This window comes from Muntiacus reevesi, chromosome X (genome assembly GCF_963930625.1).
Source record: "Muntiacus reevesi chromosome X, mMunRee1.1, whole genome shotgun sequence".
NCBI classification, from domain to species: Eukaryota; Metazoa; Chordata; class Mammalia; order Artiodactyla; family Cervidae; genus Muntiacus; species Muntiacus reevesi.
In genome coordinates this window covers 49,739,068-49,766,990 of record NC_089271.1, presented here as the reverse complement: position 1 = coordinate 49,766,990, position 27,923 = coordinate 49,739,068, and the positions used below count along the sequence as shown (strand labels likewise).

The following is a 27,923-nucleotide window of genomic DNA, read 5'->3' as shown; positions in this document are numbered from 1 at the left end:
CAGCAAGCAGGGACTGGACAGGGAGGCCTGCGCTGCACTGCTTAGGATAAGGACCGGGCATGAAAGCCCTGAGGGCAATCGGAGGGAACGAACTTGAGATAGCGCCCCAGACTGTGGGATAGTTATCCCGCAAAAAGCCCTAACCTAAGACACCGCCAGGTCTGCTCACAGAACAAAGGACTGAGCAGAGCTAGCCAGTTGCAGACCAGCCCATCCCCCGCCGGAGACAGGGAGGTGAGAGCAGCCAGAGCCGGAAGGGGGCAATCGCAGCCCCAGAGAGGCATCATCTACCAAAGGGCAAGCAGGCTTCATTGCTAATTAAGACTCCTTGGGATTCTGGACGGTCAACATCCACTGGAAGGGTTGCAGCCAGAGATCAGCTCCCCAGAAGAGACACACGGCACACCTGAGAAGACGTGATGGAGGTACACCCAAAACACTGAGCAACTGGGACGGGAGAGGCGATAAGATGCAGCCCCCAATTGGGGGAGACTGCGCTCACCAAGCACCTGGTCACCTGAGCTGCTCGGACCTGGGAAGTGCACAAAACGCAGGCCCAACCAAGTCTGCACATTTGTGGAGTACCCAAGAACCTAAACCTGAGCAACTTTGACCTGGGAAGTGCACGCAACCCAGGGCCAGCCTCAGACACTTCCCAGCAAAGCAACCTAGAGCCTGAACAGTGCAGACTGGGAAAGCACACACACCATGAGCAGAGGTAAACCCAGTGTGGCTGAGACACTGTGAGCACTCCCCACACACACCAGTGATGTTTGTTTGCAGTGTTCCTCCCTTCCCACAGCACGACTGAACAAGTAAGCCTAAAAAAGTGACCACCACCGCCCCCTTGTGTCAGGGTGGAAATTAGGCACTGAAGAGACCAGAAAACTGAAGAAGCTAAAATAAAGAGGGAACCTCTTTGGAAGTGACAGGTGCAATAGATTAAAACCCTGCAGTTAGCACTGACTACATAGGAAAGGGCCTATAGATCTTGAGAAGTATAAGTCGGATCAAGGAACTATGTGAAAATGAACTGACCCCACACTGTCCACAACACCACCAGAGAAAAGTTCTAGATACATTTTTACTATTAGCATTTTTTTTAATTTTTAAATTTTTTTATTTTTAAGTCCTCTATTACTCCTTTTTCATTTTTATAACATACTATTACTTTGCAAAAAAAAATCCTATTTTTAAAGCAAACTTCATATATATATTTTTTTTTAATAATTTTTGTGACTGTTTATTTCCTTTCATATTGTATTTTTGAAAATCTAACCTCTAGTCTACATTTTTAATCTTCGTTTTTTGGTATTTGTTATCAATTCTGTACCTTTAAGAACCCAATCTTCAGTACCCATTTCTACTTGGGAGCGAGATTACTAGCTTGATTACTCTCTTCCTCTTTGGACTCTCCTTTTTCTCCACCAGGTCACCTCTATCTCCTCCCTCCCCCTTTTCTTCTCCATCCAACTCTGTGAATCTCTTTGTGTGTTTCAGGCTGTGGAGAACACTTAGAGAACTGATTACTGGCTAGATCTGTCTCTCTCCTTTTGATTGCCACTTTTATCCTCCTGGCCACCTCTGTCTCCTTCCTTCCTCTTCTCTTCTCTGTAACTCCATGAACATCTCTGAGGGATCCAGACTGTGAAGAGTACATAGGAAAGTGATTACTGGCTACCTTGCTCTCTCCCCTTTAGATTCCTCCTCTTCTCCTGGTCACCTCTATTTCCCTCCTCCCTCTTCTCTTCTCCATGTAACTCTGTGTACCTCTCCAGGTGTCCCTCACTGTGGAGAAACTTCTCATCATTTAACCTAGATGTTTTATCATTGGTGCTATACAGATGGGGAAGTCTTGAAGCTACTGTAAGAATAAGAGTGAAAACCAGAGGCAGGAGGATTAAGTCCAAATCCTGAGAACACCAGAGAACTCCTGACTCAACATTAATCAATAAGAGCTCATGAAAAGCTTCCATGCCTACACTGCAACAAAGCACCACCCAAGAAACAACAACTTCCAGAGCAAGACATACCATGCAAATTCTCCAGCAACACAGGAACATAGCCCTGAGCATCAATAATCAGGCTGCCCAAAGTCACACCAAACCGAATGACATCTCAAAACTCATTACTGGACACTTCATTGCACTCCAGAGAGAAGAAATCCAGATCCACCCACCAGAACACCAGTACAACCTTCCCTAACCAGGAAACCTTGACAAGCCACCCATACAACCCCACCCACAGCGAGGAACCTCCACAATAAAGAGGAACCACAAACTGCCAGAATACAAAAAGGCCACCCCAAACATAGCAATATAAACAAGGTGAAGAGGCAGAGAAATACCCATCAGGTAAAGGAATAGGATAAATGCCCACCAAACCAAACCAAAGAGGAGGAGCTAGGGAATCTACGTGATAAAGAATTCCAAATAATGATAGTGAAAATGATCCAAAATCTTGAAAACAAAATGGAGTTACAGATAAGTAGCCTGGAGACAAGGATTGAGAAGATGCAAGAAATGTTTAACAAGGACCTAGAAGAAATAAAAAAGAGTCAATATATAATGAATAATGCAATAAATGAGATCAAAAACACTCTAGAGGGAACCAACAGTAGAATAACAGAGGCAGAAGATAGGATAGGTGAGGTAGAAGATAGAATGGTAGAAATAAATGAAACAGAGAGGAAACAAGAAAAAAGAATTAAAAGAAATGAGGACAACCTCAGAGGTATCTGGAACAATGTTAAACACTCCAATATTCAAATCATGGGAGTCCCAGAAGAGGAAGACAAAAAGAAAGACCATGAGAAAATACTTGAGGATGTAATAGTTGAAAACTTCCCTAAAATGGGGAAGGAAATAGTCCACCCAAGTCCTAGAAACCCAGAGAGTCCCAAACAGGATAATCCCAAGGTGAAACATGCCAAGACACATATTAATCAAATTAATGAAGATCAAACACAAAGAACAGATATTAAAAGCAGCAAGGGAAAACAACAAATAACATATAAGGGGATTCCCATAAGGGTAACAGCTGATCTTTCAATAGAAGCTCTTCAGGCCATAAGGGAATGGCAGGATATATTTAAGGTGATGAAACAAAAAAACCCTACAGCCCAGATTACTGTAGCCAGCAAGGATCTCATTCAATTATGAAGAAGGTATCAAAAGCTTTACAGACAAGCAAAAGCTGAGAGAATTCAGCACCACCAAACCACCTCTCCAAGAAATGCTAAAGGATCTTCTCTAGACAGGAAACACAGAAAGGGTGTATAAACTCGAACCCAAAACAATAAAGTAAGTGGCAACGGGATCATAATTATCAATAATTACCTTAAATGTAAATGGACTGAATGCCCCAACCAAAAGACAAAGACTGGCTGAATGGATACAAAAACAAGACCCCTATATATGTTGTCTACAAGAGACCCACATCAAAACAAGGGACACATACAGACTGAAAGTGAAGGGCTGGCAAAAGATATTCCATGCAAATAGTGACCAAAAGAAAGCAGGAGTAGTAATACTCATATCACATAAAATAGACTTTAGAACAAAGGCTGTGAAAAGAGACAAAGAAGGACACTATATAATGATCAAAGGATCAATCCAAGAAGTAAATATAACAATTATAAATATATATGCATCCAACATAGGAGCACTGCAATCTGTAAGACAAATGCTAACAAGTATGAAAGGGGAAATTAACAATAACACAAGAATAGTGGGAGATTTTAATATCCCACTCACACCTATGGATAGATCAACTAAACAGGAAATTAACAAGGAAACACAAACTTTAAATGATACAAAAGACCAGTTAGACCTAATTGATATCTATAGGACATTTCACTCCAAAACAATGCATTTCACCTTTTTCTCAAGTGCACATGGAACCTTCCTCAGGATAGATCACATCCTGGGCCATAAATCTAGCCTTGGTAAATTCAAAAATATTGAAATCATTCCAAGCATCTTTTCTGACCACAATGCAGTAAGATTAGATGTCAATTACAAGAGAAAAACTATTAAAGATTCCAATATATGGAGGCTGAACAACACACTGCTGAATAACCAACAAATCACAGAAGAAATCAAAAAAGAAATCAAAATATGCGTAGAAACAAATGAAAATGAAAACACAACAACCCAAAACTTATAGGACACTGTAAAAGCAGTGTTAAGGGGAAGGTTCATAGTAATACAGGCTTACCTCAAGAAACAAGAAAAAAGTCAAATAAAAAACCTAACTCTGCACCTAAAGCAACTAGAGAAGGAAGAAATGAAGAACCCCAGGGTTAGTGAAAGGAAAGAAATCTTAAAAATTAGGGCAGAAATAAATGCAAAAGGAACTAAAGAGACCACAGCAAAAATCAACAAATCTAAAAGCTGGTTCTTTGAGAAGAAAAATAAAATTGAGAAACCAGTGCAGCAGCCCTGAGCACTTGTCTCATGCATCCAACCTGGGAAAGTGCTCAGGGCTGGTGCACTGGGAAGACCCAGAGTGATGGGATGGGGAGGGAAGTGGGAGGGGGGATCAGGATGGGGAACACATGTAAATCCATGGCTGATTCATGTCAATGTATGGCAAAAACCACTGCAATACTGTAAAGCAATTAGCCTCCAACTAATAAAAATAAATGAAAAAAAAATTGACAAACATTAGCCAGACCCATCAAGAAACAAAGGGAGAAGAATCAAATCAACAAAATTAGAAATGAAAATGGAGAGATCACAACAGACAATACAGAAATACAAAGGATCATAAGAGACTACTATCAGCAACTATATGTCAATAAAAATGGACAACTGGGAAGAAACAGACAAATTCTTAAAAAAATACAACTTTCCAAAACTGAACCCAGCAGAAATAGAAAATCTTAACAGACCCATCACAAGCACAGAAATTGAAACTGGAATCAGACATCTTCCAGCAAACAAAAGTCCAGGACCAGAAAGCTTCACAGCTGAATTCTACCAAAAATTTAGAGAAGAGCTAACACCTATCCTACTCAAACTCTTCCAGAAAATTGCAGAGGCAGGTAAAATTCCAAACTCATTCTACAAGGCCACCATCACCCTAATACTAAAACCTGACAAAGATGCCACAGAAAAAGAAAACTACAGGCCAATATCACTGATGAACATAGATGCAAAAATCCTTAACAAAATTCTAGCAAACAGAATCCAACAACATATTAAAAATATCATACATCATGATCAAGTGAGCTTTATCCCAGGATATTGAAGGATTCTTCAATATCCGCAAATCAATCAACATAATACACCACATTAACAAATTGAAAAATAAAAACCATATGATTATCTCAATAGGTGCAGAGAAAGCCTTTGACAAAATTCAACATCCATGTATGATAAAAACCCTCCAGAAAGCAGGAATAGAAGGAACATATCTCAACATAATAAAAGCTATATATGACAAACCCACAGCAAACATTATTCTCAATGGTGAAAAATTGAAAGCATTTCCCTTAAAGTCAGGAACAAGACAAGGGTACCCACTCTTACCACTACTATTCAACATAGTTTTGGAAGTTTTGGCCACAGCAATCAGAGCAGAGAAAGAAATAAAAGGAATCTAGATTGGAAAAAAATGAGTAAAAACTCTCACTGTTTGCAGATGACATGATCCTCTACATAGAAAACCCTAAAGACTCCACCAGAAAATTACTAGATCTAATCAATGAATGTAGTAAAGTTACAGGATATAAAATCAACACACAGAAATCCCTTGCATTCTTATACACTAACAATGAGAAAACAGAAAGATAACTTAAGGAAACAATTCCATTCACCATTGCAATGAAAAAATAAAATACTTAGAAATATATCTACCTAAAGAAACAAAAGATCTATATATAGAAAACTATAAAACACTGGTGAAAGAAATCAAAGAGGACACAAATAGATGGTGAAATATACCGTGTTCATGGATCAGAAGAATCAGTACAGTGAAAATGAGCATACTACCAAAGCAATCTATAGATTCAACGCCATCCGTATCAAGCTACCAACGGTATTTTCATAGAACTAGAACAAATAATTACACAATTTGTATGGAAATACAAAAAATCTCGAATAGCCAAAGCAATCTTGAGAAAGAAGAGTGGAACTGGAGGAATCAACCTGCCTGACATCAGGCTCTACTCCAAAGCCACAGTCATCAAGACAGTATGGTACTGGCACAAAGACAGAAATATAAATCAATGGAACAAAACAGAAAGCCCAGCGGTAAATCCACGCACATATGGACACCTTATCTTCAACAAAGGAGGCAAGAATATACAATGGGGAAAAGACAATCTCTTTAACAAGTGGTGCTGGGAAAACTGGTCAACCATTTGTAAAAGAAGGAAACTAGAACACTTTCTTTCTAACACTATACACAAAAATAAACTCAAAATGGATTAAAGATCGAAACATCAGACCAGAAATTATAAAACTCCTAGAGGAAAACATAGGCAAAACACTCTCTGACATAAATCACAGCAGGATCCTCTATGACCCATCTTTCAGAATATTGGAAATAAAAGCAAAATTAAACAAATGAAACCTAACTAAACTTAAAAGCTTTTGCACAACAAAGGAAACTATAAGCAAGGTGAAAAGACAGCTTTCAGAATGGGAGAAAATAATAGCAAACAAAGCAAGTGACAAATAATTAATCTCAAAAATATACAAGCAACTCTTGCAGCTCAATTCCAAAAAAATAAACGACCCAATCAAAAAATGGGCCAAAGTACTAAACAGACATTTCTCCAAAGAAGACATACAGATGGATAACAAACACATGAAAAGATGCTCAACATCACTCATTATCAGAGAAATGCAAATCAAAACCACAATGAGGTACCATTTCATGTCAGTCAGAATGGCTGCTATCCAAAAGTCTACAAATAATAAATGCTGGAGAGGGTGTGGAGAAAAGGGAACCCTCTTACACTGTTGGTGGGAATGCAAACTAGTACAGCCACTATGGAGAACAGTGTGGAGATTTCTTTAAAAATTGGAAATAGAAATGCCATACGACCCAGCAATCCCACTTCTGGGCATACACACTGAGGAAACCAGAATCAAAAGAGGCACGTGTATCCCAATGTTCATCACAGCACTGTTTATAATAGCCAGGACACGGAAGCAACATAGATGTCCATCAGCAGATGAATGGATAAGAAAGCTGTGGTACATATACACAATGGAATATTATTCAGCCATTAAAAAGAATACATTTGAATCAGTTCTAACGAGGTGGATGAAACTGGAGCCTATTATACAGAGTGAAGTAAGCCAGAAAGAAAAACACCAATATAGCATACTATCGCATATATATGGAATTTAGAAAGATGTTAACGATAACCCTGTATTCGAGACAGCAAAAGAGACACAGATGTATAGAACAGTCTTTTGGACTCTGTGGGAGAGGGTGAGGGCAGGATGATTTGGGAGAATGGCACTGAAACAGGTATATTATCATATGTGAGATGAATTGCCAGTCTAGGTTTGATGCATGATACAGGGTGCTCGGGGCTGGTGCACTGGGATGACCCAGAGGGATGTGATGGGGAGGGGGGTTCAGGATGGGGAACACATGTACACCATTGGTGGATTCATGTCAATGTATGGCAAAACCAATACAATATTGTAAAGTAATTAGCCTCCAATTAAAATAAATTTATATTTAAAAAAAGAAAAAAAATGTAAAAGGATGAAAATAGACCCCTGACTTATATTACTCACAAAAATTAACTCAAGATGGATTAAAGATTTAAATGTAAGACAGAAAACCATGAAACTCCTAGAAGAAAACACAGGAGAAAAGCTCCTTAATGTGGACATTGGCAATAATTTTTTGGCCGTGACACTGAAAGCACAAAGTGACAAAATCAAAAATAAATAATATCAAAAATAAATCAAAAATTTGGTTTGGCCATATCAAACTAAAAAGTTTCTGCTATGCAGAAATAAAAAGGCAACCTATGGAACAGGAGAAAATACTTGCAAATCATATGTTAAATATTAAATAAGGGGTTATTATTTTAAAAAAAAAGGAACTCCTACAGGTCAACAGCAAAAAAAATCTGGTTAAAAAGTGGGCAGATGAAACACATGAAAAGATGTTCAACATCACTCATTATTAGAGAAATGCAAATCAAAACTACAATGAGATATTATGTCATTATAATGGCCATCATCAAAAACTACAAACAATAAATGCTGGAGATGGTGTGGAGAAAAGGGAACCCTCTTGCACTACTGGTGGGAATGTAAACTGATACAGCCACTATGGAGAACAGTATGGATTTCCTTAAAAAAGTAGCAATAAAACCACCATACAACCTAGCAATCCTACTACTAGACATATACCCTGAGGAAACCAAAACTGAAAAAGACACATGTAACCCCATGTTCACTGCAGCTCTATTTACAATAGCTAGGACATGGAAGCAACCTAGATGTCCACTGACAGATGAATGGATAAAGAAGCTGTGGCACATACATACCAAGGAATATTACTCAGCCATAAAAAGGAACACATTTGACTCAGTTTGAATGAGGTGGATGAACCTAGAGCATATTATACAGAATGAAGTCAGAAAGAGAAAAACGAATATCGTATATCAATGCCTATATATGGAATCTAGAAGGATGGTACTGATTAGCCTATTTATATTGCAGCAAGAGACGCAAACACAGAGAACAGCCTTGTGGACACAGTTGGGGAAGGAGAGGGTGGGATGAATTGGGAGAGTAGCATTGAAATATGTACTTTACCATACATAAAATGGACAGCCAGTGGGAATTTGCTATATAACACAGGGAGCTTAAACCTGATGTTTTATAATGACCTAGAGGGTTGGGAGGAGAAGGCAATGGCACCCCACTCCAGTACTCTTGCCTGGAAAATCCCCATGAACAGAGGAGCCTGGTGGGTTGCAGTCCATGGGCTCGCTAAAAGTCGGACACGACTGAGCGACTTCACTTTCACTTTTCACTTTCATGCATTGGAGAAGGAAATGGCAACCCACTCAAGTGTTCTTGCCTTGAAAATCCCAGGGACGGGGAGCTTGGTGGGCTGCCATCTATGGGGTCGCACAGAGTCAGACATGACTGAAGCGACTTCGCAGCAGCAGCAGCAGAGGGTTGGGATGGGGTGGGAGGTAGGAGGGAGGGGGCATGTGTATACCTATGGCTGATTCATGTTGATATATGGCAGAAACCAACACAATATTGTAAAGCAACTATCCTCCAATTAAAACAAAAGACATTCAGATGAACTGAATAGACATTTTCACAAAGACACACAGATGGCCAACAGATACATGAAGGCATTATGCTAAGTGAAATAAGTCAGAGTACTCTATGATCTCATTTATATATATATAGGAAAAAAAACCAAACTCACAGAAAAAGTGAGATTTGTGGTTACCCTCCAGAGATGGGGGTGGGGTGGGAGAATTGCATAAAGGTAGTCAAAAGGTACAAACTTCCAGTTATATGATATATATGTATTGAGGATATAATTCACAACATGATGACTATAGTTAACACTGCTGCATGGTATATTTGAAAATTGCTAAGAGTAATTCCTAAAAGTTCTCATCACAAGCAAAAAGCTTAGTTTTCCTTTCTTTTTTGTACTTACATGAGTTGATAGATGTTAACTAAACTAACTGGGGTAATCATTTCATTCTACACCTTACTGTGGTATAGTTATTGCATCTATACCTAATTGTAGTAATCATTATACTCTATACCTTAGACAGTACTGTATGTCAATTACATCTCAATAAAACTGAAATAAAATAGACTGAGAAAAAAGAACAGAGCTTCAGCAACCTGTAGACTAAAACAAAAAACGAACCCAAAGAAATCCACACTCAGAAATAGCATAATCAGGAAACTTTCTGATGGTGTAGTGGCTAGGACTCGGTGCTTTCTTTGCTGTGGCCCAGGTTTGATCCTTGTTCAGGGACTAAGATCCCACAAGCCATGTAGTACAGTCAAAAAAAAAATAAATCAAATTTCTGAACATAAAAAAAGACAAAGAAAAAATCTTGACATCAGTGAGAAAAATGACATTTCCTAAAGGAGAATGCCAATTTAAATGACAGATCTCTTAACAGAAACCATGGCAGCCAAAAGGCAGTAGCACAACAGTTTTCAAGGGCTGAAAAGAACTAGAAACCTAGAATCTGGAATCGGGTGGAGAGGGAGGTGGGAGGGGGGATTGGGATGGGGAATACATGTAACTCCATGGCTGATTCATGTCAATCTATGACAAAACCCACTACAATATTGTAAAGTAATTAGCCTCCAACTAATAAAAATAAATGGAAAAAAAAAAAACCTAGAATCTGATATCAAATGAAAAGACCCCCTCAGCAATTCTAGGGAAATCAAGACATTCTTATATGAAGGAAAACTAAGAGTATTTGTTGCCAATAGGCCAATTCTAAAAGCATGTCTAAAGGATGTTCTTTAAACAGAGAGGAAATGATAAAAGGACTCTTAACAACACCAAGAAGACAGAACAAAGGAAAGACTGAAACTACGGGTACATACAATATATTTTCCTTCTCCACTTGAGTTTTCTAAATCATGTTTGACAGTTGAAGCAAAAACTATACTACTATATGATATGGTTCTCAACATATACAGGTGAAATATTTAAGATAACTATAGCAGGGGAGCATAAAGAAATTTAAAATAAGATTTCTACTCTTCACTCAAACTAGTAAAATGTCTATACAAGTTGATTGTGATAAGTTATGTATGTATTATATCAATGCCTAGAACAAGAACTGAAAAAGCTATACAAAGAGATACACTCAAAAACATTATAAATTTATATTTATATTTATTTTATATATATATCTATATGTATATCTAAATTTATTATAGATAAATCAAAATGGAATTCTTGAAAAGATTTAAGTAACTCAAAGGAAAGCAGGAGAAAGAAAACAATGAACAGAGAAAACAAACAAAACAAAAAAAATTACCAACTTATGCCCTAACACATCAATAATTGCATTAAGTATATATGGTCTAAATATACTAATCAAAGCGATTAGCAGAGTGGAAAAAAATAATTCCAAACTTATACGCTGTCTACAAGAAACTCACTTTATATATAATGGTGTCAGTTGAAAGTAAAGGGATATAAAAAGACACAAGGCAACCATTAATCAAAAGAAAGGAGTCTATATTTTAAAGTGTATATATTTTAAAGTCTATATTAATATCCTATAAAATGGACTTCCATGCAGATAAAATTGGCTGTGACAGAGAAGGATGTTACATAATAATTAAAGGGTCAATCCACCAAGATACAGCACTCCTAAATGCATCTGCATTAAACAACAAAGCTGCAAGATATTAGGCAAATGATAAAACTGAAAGGAAGAACAGAAAAATTGACAATTATACCTGGACGCTTCACTTCTTTCTCAACAACTGACTAAACAATTATACAGAAAATCAGCAAAGACAGAGAAGAATTCAGCAACACCATCAACAGGGGTAAATCAACATTTACAGAAAACTCCTCCAAACATCATCAGGACGTACGTTCTTTTCAAGTGACCATGGAAACATCTACCAGGACAGACCATATCCTGGGCTGTAAAACAAACCCCAGTAAATTTAAAGGAACTGAAATTGTACATAGTATATTCTATGGAAACAAACCAGAAATCAGTAACAGAACAACAGGAAAATCTGCAAACACCTGGAAAGTAAACAACATACTTCTATACAATTCACAGGTCAAACATGAAGTACTTAACCTAATTAAAAATTAGAGTGAACTACATGAAAAGGAAAACATCAAAATTTGAGGGACATAGCTAAATCAGTACTAAGAGGAAAACTGACAGCATTAAATACTTAGAATACAGGAAGAGTCTCAAATCAATAACCTAAGCTCCCATCGCAAGACATTAAAGGGAACAAAATGAACCTAAAGCAAGCAGAAGGAAGGAAATAATAAAGTGTAGAAATCAGCGAAGCTGAAAACAAAAACAATAGGGAAATTCAATGAAATAAAAAGCTTGCTCTCTGAAAAGATCAATAAAACTGACAAATCTATAGCAAGTCTGAAAAGAAAAAAAGAAGATATCAGAAATGAAATGAGATGTCACCACAGAGCCAGCCTGCAGACATCAAAAGGATAATAAGGGAATATTATGAACAACTGTACACACTAAATTTGACAACTTAGAAGAAATGAATCAATTCCTTGGAAAAGCACAAACTACCACAACATATCCAATATAAAATAGATAATTTAAATAGTCCTATAACTATTAAATGAATTGAATTGATAATTTTTTTTGAATTGATAATTTTAAAACTCAGAAAAAAAGACTAAAGATAGTTCAGTTCAGTTCAGTCGCTCAGTCGTCTCCGACTCTTTGCGACCCCATGGACTGCAGCACACCAGGCCTCCTTGTCCATCACCAACTCCCGAAGTCCACCCAAACCCATGTCCATTGAGTCAGTGATGCCTTCCAACCACCTCATCCTCTGTCGTCCCCTTCTTCTCCTGCCCTCAATCTTTCCCAGCATCAGGGTCTTTTCAAATGAGTCAGCTCTTCGCATCAGGTGGCCAAAGTACTGGAGTTTCATAAGTAAAGTGTTTAGCATAATGACTGGCAGACTAGCTAGTACTCAATAAACAACGGTCATTACCATTTTATTTAAATCATCACAACCTCTCTTGGGGAAATTGAGACTTCACAGAGTTGAAATCCTTTGCTAAAAAGTAACAGAGTCAGAATTTGAACCCAGATCTGAAGCCAGTGCCAATTTCCCTAGAGTTTAAGAGTTCACACCACAGCCACCACCTTGGGGATGTGCCAACCAATACTTCCTTTATAGATAGGAAAACTGTAAAGGAGTGAGGTTTTGTCAAAGCCCCAGATATATGCTTGCCAACTAACTTCCCCCACTAGTGTACAACAAGGTTTCTCAAAAGTTAGGATATATCAGAATCAACCTGTTTGTTAAAATAGACTGCTGGGTTCCAACCCAAGAATTCACATTTTTAATAAATTTCCAGTTAATGAACCACATTTTGAGAACAACAGTGTACAGTTATGATATGTTAGCCCACCCATCCCACAATATCAGAGGCTGTCACACTCCACAGAATGGGAAGGAATTGAGACAGAATAATACTCTAAATCAGTGGTTCTGAGAGTGGCTCCCACTCACATACTCAATCAGAAGTCCTGCAGGTGGGGCCTACCTATCTCATTTTTTAAGAGGTCTTCCAAGTGATTCTGATACATGCTAAATTTTGAGAACCACTGCTCTACAAATCAAAGTGCTCTTCAAAATTCAGCCCTTTACAATAGACAAATGGAGCTATACCTTGTTTTTTCCACTTTTGAGAATCTGGTTTCAAGCCAGATAATTCTAAGTTCAAATCCAGACTCAAAGAGTACCTTAACTTCCATGAGTTCCAGATTCTCACCAGCAAAATGGAATAATCATCTTTCTTGTTATAACCTTTCCAGGAAGTAACATGGCATTACTAACCCCTAACTGGACTTTAAGAAATCTGGCCTTTGGAAGTCATCAGAGATATGAACAGATTTATATCATCTACAGGCATCTGTGGGCTTAACTACTGTGGGCAACCATGAAAAATGCACAATATTTAGTAATTTTCAATTATACTAAAGTACTATGAGCTTAGGATGTGTGTATATGTATGTGTGTGTGTGCATGTGCATGTGTGTGCATGTGCACAATGCACTTAGTAACCAAGAATAGCCACCAACCAAGGACCTGATTCTCAGCTGGCTTCCTTATTCTCTGGCAGTCCATAGAAAAGCACGGTAAGAGATAAAATTTTGATCTCTTTCATGGGGAAAAAAATTAAGGCAGTTAACTTATGTCAGGGTATGCACAGAAACACAGGACTCACCACAAAAATGTGATTTAGGAGGGGCCTGGCCCATAAACACATTTTCATATTGTAAATTTGGAATTCTTAAAGGCCTCAGTGGTACTCCATATAAATGTCAGGTCTCTACTGTGCAAAGATGCTTACCACAATGTTTTCCTTTTTGTTTCAACCAGCACCCAAATAAAAATGGCAAACATTTCCAGAAACCCTAAAGTTTCCCTCATATCATAGTATTATTTACAATATAAAAAAGTAGAAACAACCCAAGTATCCAACCTCAAAGGAAATGACCGAGTAATGATGACACAGATATATGATGGGATATCAGAAATCATGTTTAGATCAATATTTAATGACTTTAACTTTATAATGTTAAGTAGGAATAAAAATCATGTTACAAAATGGTGTTTATAATACATTCCCACATTGTATTGGGTTGGCCAAAAAAATTGGTTCAGGTTTTTCTGTAAGAGGCTATAGAAAAACCCAAATGAACCTTTTGGCTAACCCAATAAAATATGTTTATATTCTAAGTCAAATGATGGGAGTTAATGGAACAAAAAATTAAACAGTAGATTGTGCTGGATAAAAGGCCCATAGATGATTTTTATTTCCTTCTTTATTCTTTTCCTGTATTTTCTACAATAAGCATGTCTCACTTACATAGTCAGGGAAAATTTTTTAATATTATTTGAAAACGAAATATCTAACTTCCAGGCTTGGATTTGCATTAGATGAGATAAATGGATGCCAAGTCTCTGTCATGGAGCCTGGCACACAGTAAGCACTCAGGAAGCATTCATTCCTATTTCCTGTTCCCACAATGCAGAGTTAGGGTGTCTGTACTGTGTGCAGAAGTTCACTTTTCAGGTTTAAACCTACACAATCCAAAGCAAGGGCCACAGGCAATGAATCAAGAAGATTCATTCATTTGGTCATTGAAAAATGTACTCAGCGTCTATTACATGTTTAGCATTGAACTAGGTTCTGAGGATACCAAATATGAAAAGATTGCATCTCTGCCCTGAAGTAGCTCTTGCTAATGAGTGACAACAATATATTTATAACTATGATATGATGAAATAATTACTTTCAATAAGAATATACATAAAGTGCCATGGGAACCTAAAGGGAGGCCTTCTACAAAAGAGGTATGCTATGAGTCGTAAATGAAAGGACGTTAGTGGGAATATCATGTGCAAAGACAAAGAGGCACAACGAAGTACAAAATCTCCCCAGAACTATAAGTAGTTCAGTCTTTCTGGGATATAAAGAACTAGGGAGGAGGAGTGGTGGTAAATGAGACTGAACAAGTATATCACAAAAGGTTTTGTCTGTCACACAAAAGAGACTGATTTTTATTCTGTAGGAGGATCACTGAAAGAATTTTAAGCAGAGGAGTGACTTGATCAGCACTAGCAAAGATACCAGAAATCCTGAAAGACATCTTTTTTTTTTCTGAAAGACATCTTAATCCCATTTCCAGGGGAAAGAAAAAGGCCCCATCATCTAAGTCTGTCCCCTCTTAAATGAAATAATATGAGGCAGTAAACAGAACTCTGCACCTGGCACACAGTAAATACTCAACAAAGATCAGCTCAATATGAATTTGGATGTGTTGCATGGGGCAGTCCCTGCTAAGAGTAGAATTTTACCAGTACCAACACCTTCAGTTTGGTCTTAGGTGTGGTAACAGGAACACCTCCTTTGGAAAGTGTACGTGTGGTCAGTCACTAAGTCATGTCTGACTCTTTTCGACCCCATGGACTGTAGCCTGCCAGGTTCCTCTGTCCATAGGATTTTCCAGGCAAGAATACTGGAGTGGGTTACCATTTCCTCCTCCAGGGTATCTTCCTGACCCACGGACTGAATCCGCGTCTCTTGTGTCTCCTGCATTGGCAGGTCACTAGAGCCCCTGTGAAGCCTCCCTTTGAAAACGACTGATAACAACTGAAAATTCTAGAACCTAACAACATGCAACAGCAGGAGGGCGCCATACACTGTTTTGTTGTACTCCAATGTACAAATTCTCTCATGGTTTTCTTTCCAGAGCTGGGACATAAGTCCCAATAATGGGATAATATTACAGGTTTATTCCACACTCTAACCTTTCTGGAATCCTGGGTGACAGGTGCTTATGTGCACACATGGTTACCTGGAGGGAATTCATTAGTGGTTTTACTCCTACTGTTTTACCCAATATCTCCTCTGCCTAATTCAATTTACCTGGATGGTTCTGCAGCTAATACTGTAGAAATAAAATACTACTGCATTTCTGCCTCCATTTACTAGGTGCATGCAAAAATGCTTTAAATAAAGAGGAAGGATGTATTAGATATATTTTATCTAATAGATAAAGAAAACACTCTGTCTGCCTGAAGACAAAGAGGCTCAGAGAAGCAAAGCAACTTGCCCAAGGTCACTCTGATAGTAAGCTGAAAAACCACAACTCAAATCCATGTTTGTTGGACTCAAATATCTCAAATATGCAGTACAGTCTCTCCCAAAGTCAGCCTCTGAGGAAAAACAAAATTACCAGAATACAAAGATGATATATTCCTTGTAACTGAAATGAAAGTATTTTTCTAAGAAAAAAAAATAGAAGAAGGATTCAAAGTAGAAATATATATAGGAAAAGAAAAAAGAGGAGAAACCAAATGTCAATGTTAAGCTAGGCCATAATCTACAAGGAGGGATGTAAGAACCTGTGTCTGGGGGTGGGTTGGACCTAACTATCCCGGAGAGAAGGGAAATTAAGTTTCTGAGGAGGAACCTGAACCAGAGTTGAGAAAGGAGCAAGCCTGTGAGCACCTGGCCACTGCACCCTGTCCAGGGTGCCCTGCCCTCCTTACCTGCCATGAAACCAGTCCTGGCACATGTCACACTCGATCATGAAGCGGGTCACATCGTAAGGCAGCCGACAGAGGCAATACACTGGTACTGAAGCCATCTTCACCAGGCCTTGGAGCGTTCTGCAGTGGGCCAGGTTCTTAGCTTCAAAAGGAGCAGGAGGCGGCAGCACGCGTCCCCTCTGGACCAAGCCTGGGCACAAACGACACTTTTACAGAGTGAATCAGGTCCCCCAGGGTACCAACCCTCAGCTCTCAAATGGACAGTTACCGCTGCCGCTGGGATGCAACACAGCTGGTTGGAGCTATAGGGGGCAACTAGAGAAAGTCCACGGGCCGCTTAAACAAATAAAGAACAGCGCTCTGCTCTCGAGGCTTTATTTCCCCTCCTTACCTCCTTCAGCCCCCTGGGTCAGTGATAACTTCTTTCCGGATTTCAGGGAAAGATCTGACGCCTTTTCAGGAAGCTCCTTTAATCTCTAACTGCACCCTCTCCTTGTTAGCAACGCTGCTTCCCAGGGCTCTCTTTATTATGACGCAAACGACAGCCTAGAGGATGAGGCTGGGGGTATCTTAGAAAAAGCCCCTTCTCTCAATCCAAAAATAGAGGCAACAAGAGAAAGAATAGGGATCCCTGGAAGTCCTAAGATTACTCGAGTATTACCTCGATGCCTACAGCCTACAGGAACGAGGCAGACAAGAATAGGCGCCCAACTAAAATCACAGTTCTGGGGTCGTGTTCCGAGAGTTTTAAATGATCTGCTCCTTCACTTTCAAACTTATTCCATCCACGACCAGACGGGAGTCTCATCACCCCAACAACTGAAATAAATCTCAACCTCAAAACTGATCAGCTCACTCACTACTTCAAAGCTGACAGGCTTCTGTTGCACCCCAGAAACTCAAATAGTTCGCTTCAAAACCCCTGAAACTGACTAGAATTTCCTCACACTCCGCAACCAAGTGAGGATTTTCCTCCCACAGCTCTGAAATTGGCAGACATCTCCTCACAGCCCCCCTCAAACTGACCAAGATTCCTCTGCCCCCTTAAAACTGACAGGTGATCTCACCACAGATCCCAAAGTGACAGGAATATCCTTCCAGCCCCCGAAACTTAGGAGAATCTCCTCACGCCTCCCAAATTGACAGGAACCTCCTCCTGCCCCAAACCTGAAAGAACGTCTTCGGTCCCGAACCCTACAGGGACCTCCTCATCCGTAAAGCTGCAGAGAGTCCTCAAGCCCGCGCAGCTCAGTCCTACCGAACTGCCGCCGGCCAGGCTCGCTCCGGAGCGCCTCAGCGTCTAGATCAGCGGGAGGCTCGGCCGGCAGTTCCGGCCCCACAGGCTGCGCGCGCCGAATTGTGGGATCGTCACGGCAACGCGGCGAACCTCGCGAGCCTTACCCTCGAACCACCCGCTGGGTCTCGCTGGTCGCCCCGCGGTGCTTCAGGGCAGCTTTCTCCACAGCTCTGCCTCGGGCCCGGCCGTTAGGGCCTACTGGAGCCCTCGGCTCGGGCCTAGTCCGGCGGCCGCCCAATGAACGGGCTAGCGGCGGCGTCGCTGGGCTGGCAGGAGATCGCTGCGAGCAAACCAACGAAGAAAGAGACGAACCGGCGGCCGGGTTGGAGAAAAGCAGTCCGGAAAGTCGCTGGGAGATGCTCAGTGGCGGTGTTAGGCAATTCGTAGTAGTCAATAAAGTTTATTCAAAACAACGAGGAAGTTGGGGCGGAGAGAGCAGGAGAAACACGGGGTAAACAGCTACCATGTTGAGAGTGGCGGCACCGCCGTGGGGAGGCGGCCCAACCGCCATCTTATGAGGTCCGGACTCGCGAGGTAACCTCAGCAGAGGCGGGCCCCGGCTCCCGCGTGACGCCACGAGGGGCGGAGCGTCACCTTGGGAAGCAGGGCGGGGCTCGGCCACCTTTGGACCCGCTGGACTCCCCAGGTACCCAGTCGACGCCAAGGACCCGGAACCAAGAGGCGGAGGGGCCGCCATCTTAGGCGAGGCAGGCACTTGGCTCCATTTTGAGTGGGGCCAGAGCCTTCCCTGCCTTCCCCCTCCTCCGGGCACGCAGGGAGTTAAGCACCCACCACCAACACAGACACTGAGACACACACATACTCTTGTTATCTCTCTTCTCACTCCTCCCCAGCTTTTCCTTATGAGAAGGGGTGAACTCTATGACTGTGCGCCGCAAACTTAATAGGTGGCGGCAGCGTGGGGGAGGGGGGGGTGGGCGAGTACTCACAGAGGCTCCTGTTCACTGAGCACCTTCGGCAGGTCGGCCTGTTTCACAGGGTCTCCAGGTCTTTAATCTTCACCCTGCAAGAGAAGCTATCATCCCCGAGTGAAGACACGGGCTTAGGGAAGCCAAGTTGCTTGAGTTTCAGAGCCAGAAAGTTGAACCTTGCACTCTACTACCCCCGGGGTCCTGCCCTCAGTCCCTCCATAGAGCCTCTGTCAACTCCCCAGTTCCCTCTGAAATCTCTCTTCTTTGGTGTTCCCCAACCCTCTCTGGGCTTCCCTGGTGGCTCAGCTGGTAAAGAATCCGCCTGCAGCATGGGAGACTTGGGTTCAGTCCCTCAGTTGGGAAGATCCCCTGGAAAAGGGAAACGCTATGCACTCCAGTATTCTGGCCTGGAGAATTCCGTGGACTGTATAGTCCATGGGGTCACAAAGAGTCAGACCGGAAGGAGCAACTTTCACTTTCACAGCCACACCACCCCCCTAGTTCAGTTCAGATACAATTGAAGGGTTTCCATATACCTGTCCCATGATTTTCTTACTATAGCCTGAGGATGGAGTAGAATAGGTTGAGGGGATGGAACTCCACACACATGCTTCAGGGTGGCGCTGGTTTTCTCAGACGGTCTAGAAAATTCTCTAAGAATCCACTTACTATTTCATTTTCTTAATGGGTCCCACTGCTTTAGAAAAGAAAACACGTGTGTGCACACTGATTTCCTAAGTGATGAGGGGGTTTGGCCCTGGGGATAGAATGATGAAAAAGAGGTACACTGCAGTGGGAAATTGCCAGCCAGCGCAGGAGACAAGGCTGCAGGTAAATGGTTGGAATACAGCATCCAATAAGTACACAGATACCTCTTGCAAAATGTAGAATGAGGCTAAGAAAGTGCCTCAGAAGCTGCTTGATGATGTCAAGGAAGATTTCAGAGAGACTTGGAGTGTATATAAAAGTTCACTAAATTAATAAGAACATTGTATGTAAAAGGATTATGATGTATAAATGGGATTCCCAGGTAGCTCAGTGATAAAGAATCTGCCTGCTAATGCAGGAGATATAGGAGATGTAGGTTTGATCCCTAGGTGGGGAAGATCCCCTGGAGAAGGGAATGGCAACCCACTCTAGTATTCTTGCTTGGAAAATCCCATGGACAGAGCCTGGTGGGCTATATAGTCCATGGGGGCTGCAAAGAGTCAAACACCACTGAGTGCGTGCACATGCACAGACACACACATACACACACACACACAAGCAAACATTATGTACAAATGCATGGATACACATGGAAAAACATTTACAAAAAAGTTGACTTAAATTTTATGCTGTAAGCAATAAGAAATCACTATAGTTTTTGAGCAGAAGCAACAGGGTCACATTTGTTGCTTAGGCAGAGGACAATCCAGGTTTAGTGGGACCTGAAGCTTATACAGTTTGTGAGGTTCATTTCATTAGGAAAAGAATATAGACTTGCAAATGCAAAATTACATTAAAAGGTAAAGTTTTTCTAGAAGTCATTCTTACACCTGGGTAATAACTATAAATGGAAAAGCCACAAACATATAGATGTCCCCACTAAACCCAAACTAAATTTATCCCACAAATCAACTTCTACTTAGCTGAATCTCAAAAATGTCTGAGGCACCAACACCACCTACAAGGAAAATGTGACCAGGAAAACTCATAGTAGAAAGGGACAGCAATTTTAGCCAATTGTAGTTTAATTACACTTTGTAAACTTTGTAAAACATATAACCACAAAACCATATGGCAGGTGACAAACCCTGCAGCTAAGCTTTATTAACTTCACACGAAGGCAGAAGGATGTTTGCTTAAGCAGCACATATATTAAGATTGAAAGACACTGAGAAGATTAAGCATGGTCCCTGTATGAGTATGACATACAAATTTATGAAGGATTCCATAATAAATGGCAGAAAAGGGGGAAAGCAGAGAGGAGGCAGTTGGAATAGTCATGAAAAAAAGATGAAGCCTGAATCAGAATAGTTGCAGCAGGGGGTAGAAAATGATCAGATAAGTGGGGTATTTTGGAGGTTGAAAAGCCAGGGCTAGGAGACTAATTGAAAATAGTAGATGAATGAGTGAAAGGAGAGTGAGTTCATTTATGGATTGGGTGTCATTTCTGGATGACGATGCCATTGACTGAGCCAGGATACATAGAAGGAAAAGCAGGTTTTGTGCAGAAGAGACTAAGTTCAGTTCTGAATATGCTGGGTTAAAGAGTGTGTCGAACATTAATTCACTTATCCAACAATTCTTGAGCATCTACTATGCACTAGGTACTGTACTAGGTGTGAGGATGTAGTAGTAACCCAGATAAGGTCCTGGCCCTGGTGGTATTAACATTCTTCATGGAGATCAGTCAATAATCATGTACAATTCATTCATATAGTTATTGAACACCTACTGTAAATGATCAAATCATTCAATCATAAAGGAAATCCATCCTGAATATTCATTGGCAGGCAGGACTGATGCTGAAGCTGAAACTTCAGTACTTTGGCCACTTGATGTGAAGAGCTGACTCATGAGAAACAACCCTGATACTGGGAAAGATTGAAGGCAGGAAGAGAAAGGAACGACAGAGGACGAGATGGTTGGATGGCATCACCAACTCAATGGACATGAATTTGAGCAAGCCCTGGGAGATAGTGGAGAGGGAAGACTGGCATGCTGCAGTCCATGGGGTTGCACAGAATCAGACACGACTGAACAACTGAACAACAACTATATACAAGGTACTGTTGTAGACGCTGAGGATTCAGACAAGGTCCCTGACCTCCTGTGGTTCACATTCCAGAGAGCAAGACAATTGAGTTAAGTAAGAGAATTTTAAATTACAGTGAGTGCTGTGAGGACAATAAAACAAGTTATGAGACAAAGATTTAAATAGTCGCTCAGTCGTGAGTTGCTCAGTTGTATCCAACTGTTTGTAACCCATGGACTATAGCCTACCAGGCTTCTCCATCCATGGGATTTTCTAGGCAAAAGTACTGGAGTGGGTTGCCATTTCCTTCTCCAGGGGATCTTCCCAACCCAGGTCTCCCGCATTGTTGGCATAGGCAGATGCTTTACCATCTGAGCCACCAGGGAAGCCCATAGTCTATTTTAAATAGTCGAGGAAGGCCTCTTGGAGAAGCTGACATGTGAGCAGAAGACCTGAATAACAGGAAGAGCTGGCCAGGGACAGGATAGAAGGAATAAAAAGTGTAAAGTCCCTAATTTGGTTGTGGGGCCATTTCAGGGCTCTCTCTCAATAACACCTCCTGAACATTTATGATGGACTGGTGGGGTTTGGGGGTGGGGTCTCCAGACATGAATTAGAGACCCTGTACAATCTAATTAGGAAGGCAAGATTCAATGAACAATAACAAGGTTTAAAAGGTCAAACCCTCTCAAGTGCTAACTAGAGGTATGAATAACATGTATAAACAGAAAGGGAACCACAATTAATTCAAATGTATTCAGTGGGTGTGTCAAGAAAGGCTTCACAGGAGGTGGTGTTTGACCTAGGTACAGTGGTACCCATCCCTAAAATTATCCTCGGTGATCTTGGGTGGTAAGGTTGGTGGGATAAAAGATAATGGGGAAAGCAAAGCTGTCAGGGGGCTAAATCGAGCCAGTTAGATTTGCTGACAAAGTAACTCACACTGCCCTGGTTGGGAGGCAGCCCGCTGACACCCTGAAAATGTGTGCTCCGATTGTTTCTTACATCATCAGTGCATGATCTGAACTGGCCGCCATAGCACAAGGCTGCCCTGGAAACGTTCCTCCTCTATCCCACCTCCACTTAACAGCTGTAAACATTTACTTTTAATTACATAAACAATAGGAAATGCATTCCCATTGTAAATTAACATCCAAACAGGCTGAAGATCCACCCTGACCACCATTCAATCCCTGCTTGCTTTCCTAGAAGGAACCTCAGTGAGCTCTTTTCTGATTCATCTGTCTAAATGTACATACATATAACTGTTGAGATTAAAAAAATATGAGGGCCAAAGTGAACTATAAAATTCATGAAGAAAAACAGGGGGGAAATGGGAAAGCATTACATAAGAACAGACTTGCTCCAAAATAGACTTGAAAGTACAAAGACAGTGAAAACAGAAGACAGAATAATGATAAATAACATTATCTGGGAAGTTATTGTGTGTTAAGCACCTGTTCTAAACTCTTTATATGCATTAACTCAATCCTTACAGCAACCCAATGAAGTAGGTACTAGTAGTAGTACTATCCCCATTTTATGGATGAGGAAGCTGAGTGTAGACACTTAAAACCACTTGCTCGAGGCCATATGGCTAGTATGTATGCAAGCTGGGGTTTCTGGTGATACAGGACCAGACTCCAGGCTTTTCACCACTCCATTTGTGAATGCAACAGGAACCGGTGACTCTAAGATCCATATAATAGGAGAAGGTGATCAACAGTTTTTTGCATAATTTGAATCACAGAAGCAAGATAGGGTTTACACTCACTTGGAATGAAAACTAACAAGATAGTCCCCCAGGTGCCAAAGTAGGTAACTAAGAACACCAGCCCACTCCTCCATGGCCATCTTGGGGTGTGCCAGATGTACAGAGCTATACTCCCAGAAAGGACTTCAGGCTTGATTTAATGCTCTCCTGTCACTGTCTTGACATTCTTAATTTTATGTTTCAACTTGTGTTTTTAAAGTGTGGTCCAGTGTGATAGTGGAGCATACACATGAGCAGAAGAGATATACTGAGTGGCAGTGAGCACAGCCTGTGGACATGGCAGTGCCTGGTATGTATAAGCAAATTAGGGGCAGTCTGGGGCACTATGGGGCCTGGAGTGGGGGGGTGTTAAGCCAATGACAGTGGTGGCAGCAGTAGCAGCAGTAGCAGAGGTATCAGTAGCCGTAGCCCTGAGAGAAAGGATGGCCTTTGCATGGGGGTAGTGATGGGACCTGTGGTGAGAGGCAATCTTGCCCTTCTGTCACAGAACCTGTCCCTTCCACTGTACACAAATATTAACTCTGGCCTGAGAACTGGGTCAGGAACTGCTAGAATTCAGGCAGTAAACTTTGTCAGTAAATTATTACAAAATAAAAAGGTACTCACGGACACTGCAGAACAATAACTTTCAGTTCAGTTCAGTTAATTTCGGTTGCTCAGTCATGTCCAACTCTTTGCGACCCTATGGACTACAGCACGCCAGGGTTCCCTGTCCATCACTAACTCCCAGAACTTGCTCAAGCTCATGTCCATCGAGTTGGTGATGCCATCTAACCATCTCATCCTCTGTCATCCACTTCTCCTCCTGCCTTCAATCTTTCCCAGCATCAGAATCTTTTCTAAGGAATCAGTTCTTTGCATCAGGAGGCCTAAGTATTGGAGCTTCAGCTTCAGCATCAGTCCTTCCAATGAATCAGGACTGATTTCTCTTAGGATTGATTGGTTTGATCTCCTTGCAGTTCAAGGGACTCTCAAGAGGCTTCTCCAACACCACACTTCAAAAGCATCCATTATTCAGCACTCAGCTTTCTTTATGGTCCAATTCTCACATCCATCGATAACTACTAGAAAAGCCATAGCTTTGACTAGATAGACCTTTGTCAGCAAAATAATGTCTCTGCTTTTTAATATGCTATCTAGATTGTTTATCATAGCTTTTCTTCCAAGGAGCAAGTGTCTTTTAATTTCATGGCTGCAGTCACCATCTGTAGTGATTCTGGAGCCCAAGAAAATAAAGTCTGTCACTGTTTCCATGAAGTTTCCACTATTTGCCATGAAGTGATAGACTGGATGCCATGATCTTAATTTTTTGAATGTTGAAGTTTTAAGCCAGGTTTTTTACTCTCCTCTTTCACTTTCATCAAGAGGCTCTTTAGTTCTCTTCACTTTCTGCCATAAAGGTGGTGTCATCTGCATATTTGAGGTTATTGATATTTCTCCTGGCAATTTTGATTCCAGCTTGTGCTTCATCCAGCCTGGCATTTCACATGATATTCTCTGCATTTAAGTTAAATAAGCAGGGTTACAATATACAGCCTTGATGTACACCTTTCCCAATTTGGAACCAGTCCATTGTTCCATGTCCGGTTCTAACTGTTGCTTCTTGACCTGCATACAGATTTCTCAGGAGCAGGTAAGGTGGTCTGGTATTCCCATCTCTTTAAGAATGAATGTTCCAAAAAAAGAAGAATGAATGTTCCACAGTTTGTTGTGATCCACACACTCAAAGGTTTTGGTGTAGTCAATGAAGCAGAAGTAGATGTTTTTCTGGAATTCTCTTTCTTTCTCTATGACCCAACTGATGTTGGCAATTTGATCTCTGGTTCCTCTGCCTTTTCTAAATCCAACTTGAACATCTGGAAGGTCTCAGTTCATATACTGTTGAAGCCTTGCTTGGAGAATTTTGAGTATTACTTTGCTGGCATGTGAGATGAATGCAATTGTGCAGTAGTTTGAACATTCTTTGGCATTGCCTTTCTTTGGGATTGCAATGAAAACTGAACTTTTCCAACCCCGTGGCCACTGCTGCATTTTCCAAATTTGCTGGCATATTGAGTGCAGCAGTTTCACAGCATCATCATTTAGGATTTGAAATAACTCAGCTGGAATTCCATCACCTCCACTAGCTTTGTTCATAGTGATGCTTCCTAAGGCCCGCTTGACTTCACATTCCAGGATGTCTGGCTCTAGGTGAGTTTTCATACCATCATTATCATCTGGGTCATTAAGATCTTTTTTATATAGTTCTTCTGTATATTCTTGCCACCTCTTCTTAATATCTTCTGCTTCTGTTACATTTTTATCATTTCTGTCCTTTATTGTGCCCATCTTTGCATGAAATATTCCCTTGGTATCTCTAATTTTTTTTTAAGAGATCGCTGGTCTTTCCCATTCTATTGTTTTCCTCTATTTCTCTGCATTGATCACTTAGGAAAGCCTTCTTATCTCTCCTTGCTAGTCTTTGGAACTCTGCATTCAGATGCATATATCTTTCCTTTTCTCCTTTGCCTTTCACTTCTCTTTTTTTCTCACCTATTTGTAAGGCCTCCTCAGACAACCATTTTGCCTTTTTGCATTTATTTTTATTGGGTTTTGATCACTGCCTCCTGTACATGTCAGAACTCCATCCATAGTTCTTCAGGCACTCTTTCTATCAGATCTAACCCCTTGAATCTATTTGTCACTTCCACTGTATAATCATAAGGGATTTGATTTAGGTCATACCGGAATGGTCTAGTGTTTTTCCCTACTTTCTTCAATTTAAGTCTGAATTTTGCAATAAGGAGTTCATGATCTAAGCCACAGTCAGCTCCAGGTCTTGTTTTGTCTGACTGTATAGAGCTTTTCCATCTTTGGCTACAAAGAAGATAATCAATCTGATTTCAGTATTGACCATCTGGTGATGTCCACTTGTAGAATCATCTCTTGTGTTGTTGGAAGTGGGTGTTTGCTATGACCAGTGCATTCTCTTGGCAAAACTCAGTTAGCTTTTGCCCTGCTTCATTTTGTACTCCATTGCCAAACTTGCCTGTTACTCCAGGTATCTATTGATTTCCTACTTTTACATTCCAGTGCCCTATGATTAAAAGGACATCTTTTTTTGGTATTAGTTTTAGAACGTCTTGTAGGTATTCATAGAACCGTTCTGCTTCTTCGGCATTAGTGGTTGGGGCATAGACTTGGATTTCTGTGATATTGAATAGTTTGCCTTCAAAGTAAATTACTTTGAGGTGTGGTTATTAGAATTTTTTGAGCAGTGTAGGATATCTCATTTTGAAAACTAGTGCAAAATTGCAAAGCAAATATCCACAGACTAGGAAATGAAAATTAAATTTAAAAATCATCAAAGTAGACACATTAGATAAAAACTTTGGATTAACCAATTATTAATGAGAAAGATAATTTAAAAGTGTTTTCCTTATAATTGAAGGTATACTGGTAGAATGCATATAAATATGTTTTAAATTATAAATAAATTATGAAGCCATTTTCATTTCCTGTATGACCTTCCTTGTATTAGTCTATTCAGGCTGCTATAATAAAATTGCCATAGACTGCATGGCTAATGAACAAAGATTTATTTCTCATGGTTCTGAAGGCTAGGAAGTTCAAAATCAAGGTGCTAGCTTGATTCAGTGTCTGGCTCATAGATGGTAATCTTCTTGCTGTGTGGGTGAAGGAGTGAAAGAGCTCTTTGGAATTCTTTTATAAGGGCACTATTCCCTGGTGGCTCAGATGGTAAAGCATCTGCCTGCAATGCGGGAGACCCTGGTTTGATCCCTGGGTCAGGAAGATCCCCTGGAGAAGGAAATGGCAACCCACTCCGGTATTCTTGCCTGGAAATTTCCATGGATGGAGGAGCCTGGTAGGCTACAGTCCATGGGGTCACAAAGAGTCGGACACACTGGGCAACTTCACTAAGTCACTAATCTCATTTATAAGAGTCCCACCCTCAAGACCTAATCACCTACCAAAAGCCCCACCTCCTAATACCATCACATTGTAGGGGTTAATATTTTAACATATGACTTTGGGGGTCAGGGACACAAGCATTCAGTCTATATAGCATACCTCCACAAGTTACAGGAAATGTCAGAGGAAACATTAAATGCTATTGTAAAAATTATATTTAAAATTAGATTTAGACTTGGGCAAAACTGATCTGTATGAAGAGTTAAATCTTTTTAGAGGTGTTCTACAGGAATCTACAGGTTTAGATGTGTGAAAATTTGTATTTTGAAATAATTTATCAGGAATCTATCCCATTGTTGTCACAGCCTACAAAAGCAGTGCCAATGCATCAGCAGAAAGCTCCTTATCAAAATGAAAAGTTTCAAATATTTACAATCTTGTGACTGATGTTGCCTTCAATCATATTGGTTCA

At 40.6% G+C, this 27,923-nt stretch overlaps 1 protein-coding gene and 1 non-coding gene across 6 annotated transcripts in view; one reads left to right on the top strand and one right to left on the bottom strand.

Moving 5' to 3' along the window:
- Positions 1-18,610, bottom strand: part of PHF8 (PHD finger protein 8) — a 99,804-nt gene extending 81,194 nt beyond the window's left edge. Inside the window, exons 1-2 of one of the 5 annotated variants that reach the window (XM_065915390.1) lie at positions 18,198-18,610; positions 16,797-16,986 (exon numbers count right to left, since the gene is read on the bottom strand). In XM_065915390.1, the coding sequence (XP_065771462.1) occupies positions 16,797-16,894 (98 nt within the window). In that variant the 5' untranslated portion in view covers positions 16,895-16,986; positions 18,198-18,610. The other 4 variants (XM_065915392.1, XM_065915391.1, XM_065915393.1 and 1 more) reach the window with 4 other exon arrangements.
- Positions 18,611-20,865: 2,255 nt separating this feature from the next.
- On the top strand, positions 20,866-20,968 carry LOC136154929 (U6 spliceosomal RNA). The gene has a single exon (XR_010660627.1). It is a non-coding gene; the product is annotated as a U6 spliceosomal RNA (small nuclear RNA).
- The last annotated feature ends 6,955 nt before the right edge of the window (positions 20,969-27,923 follow it).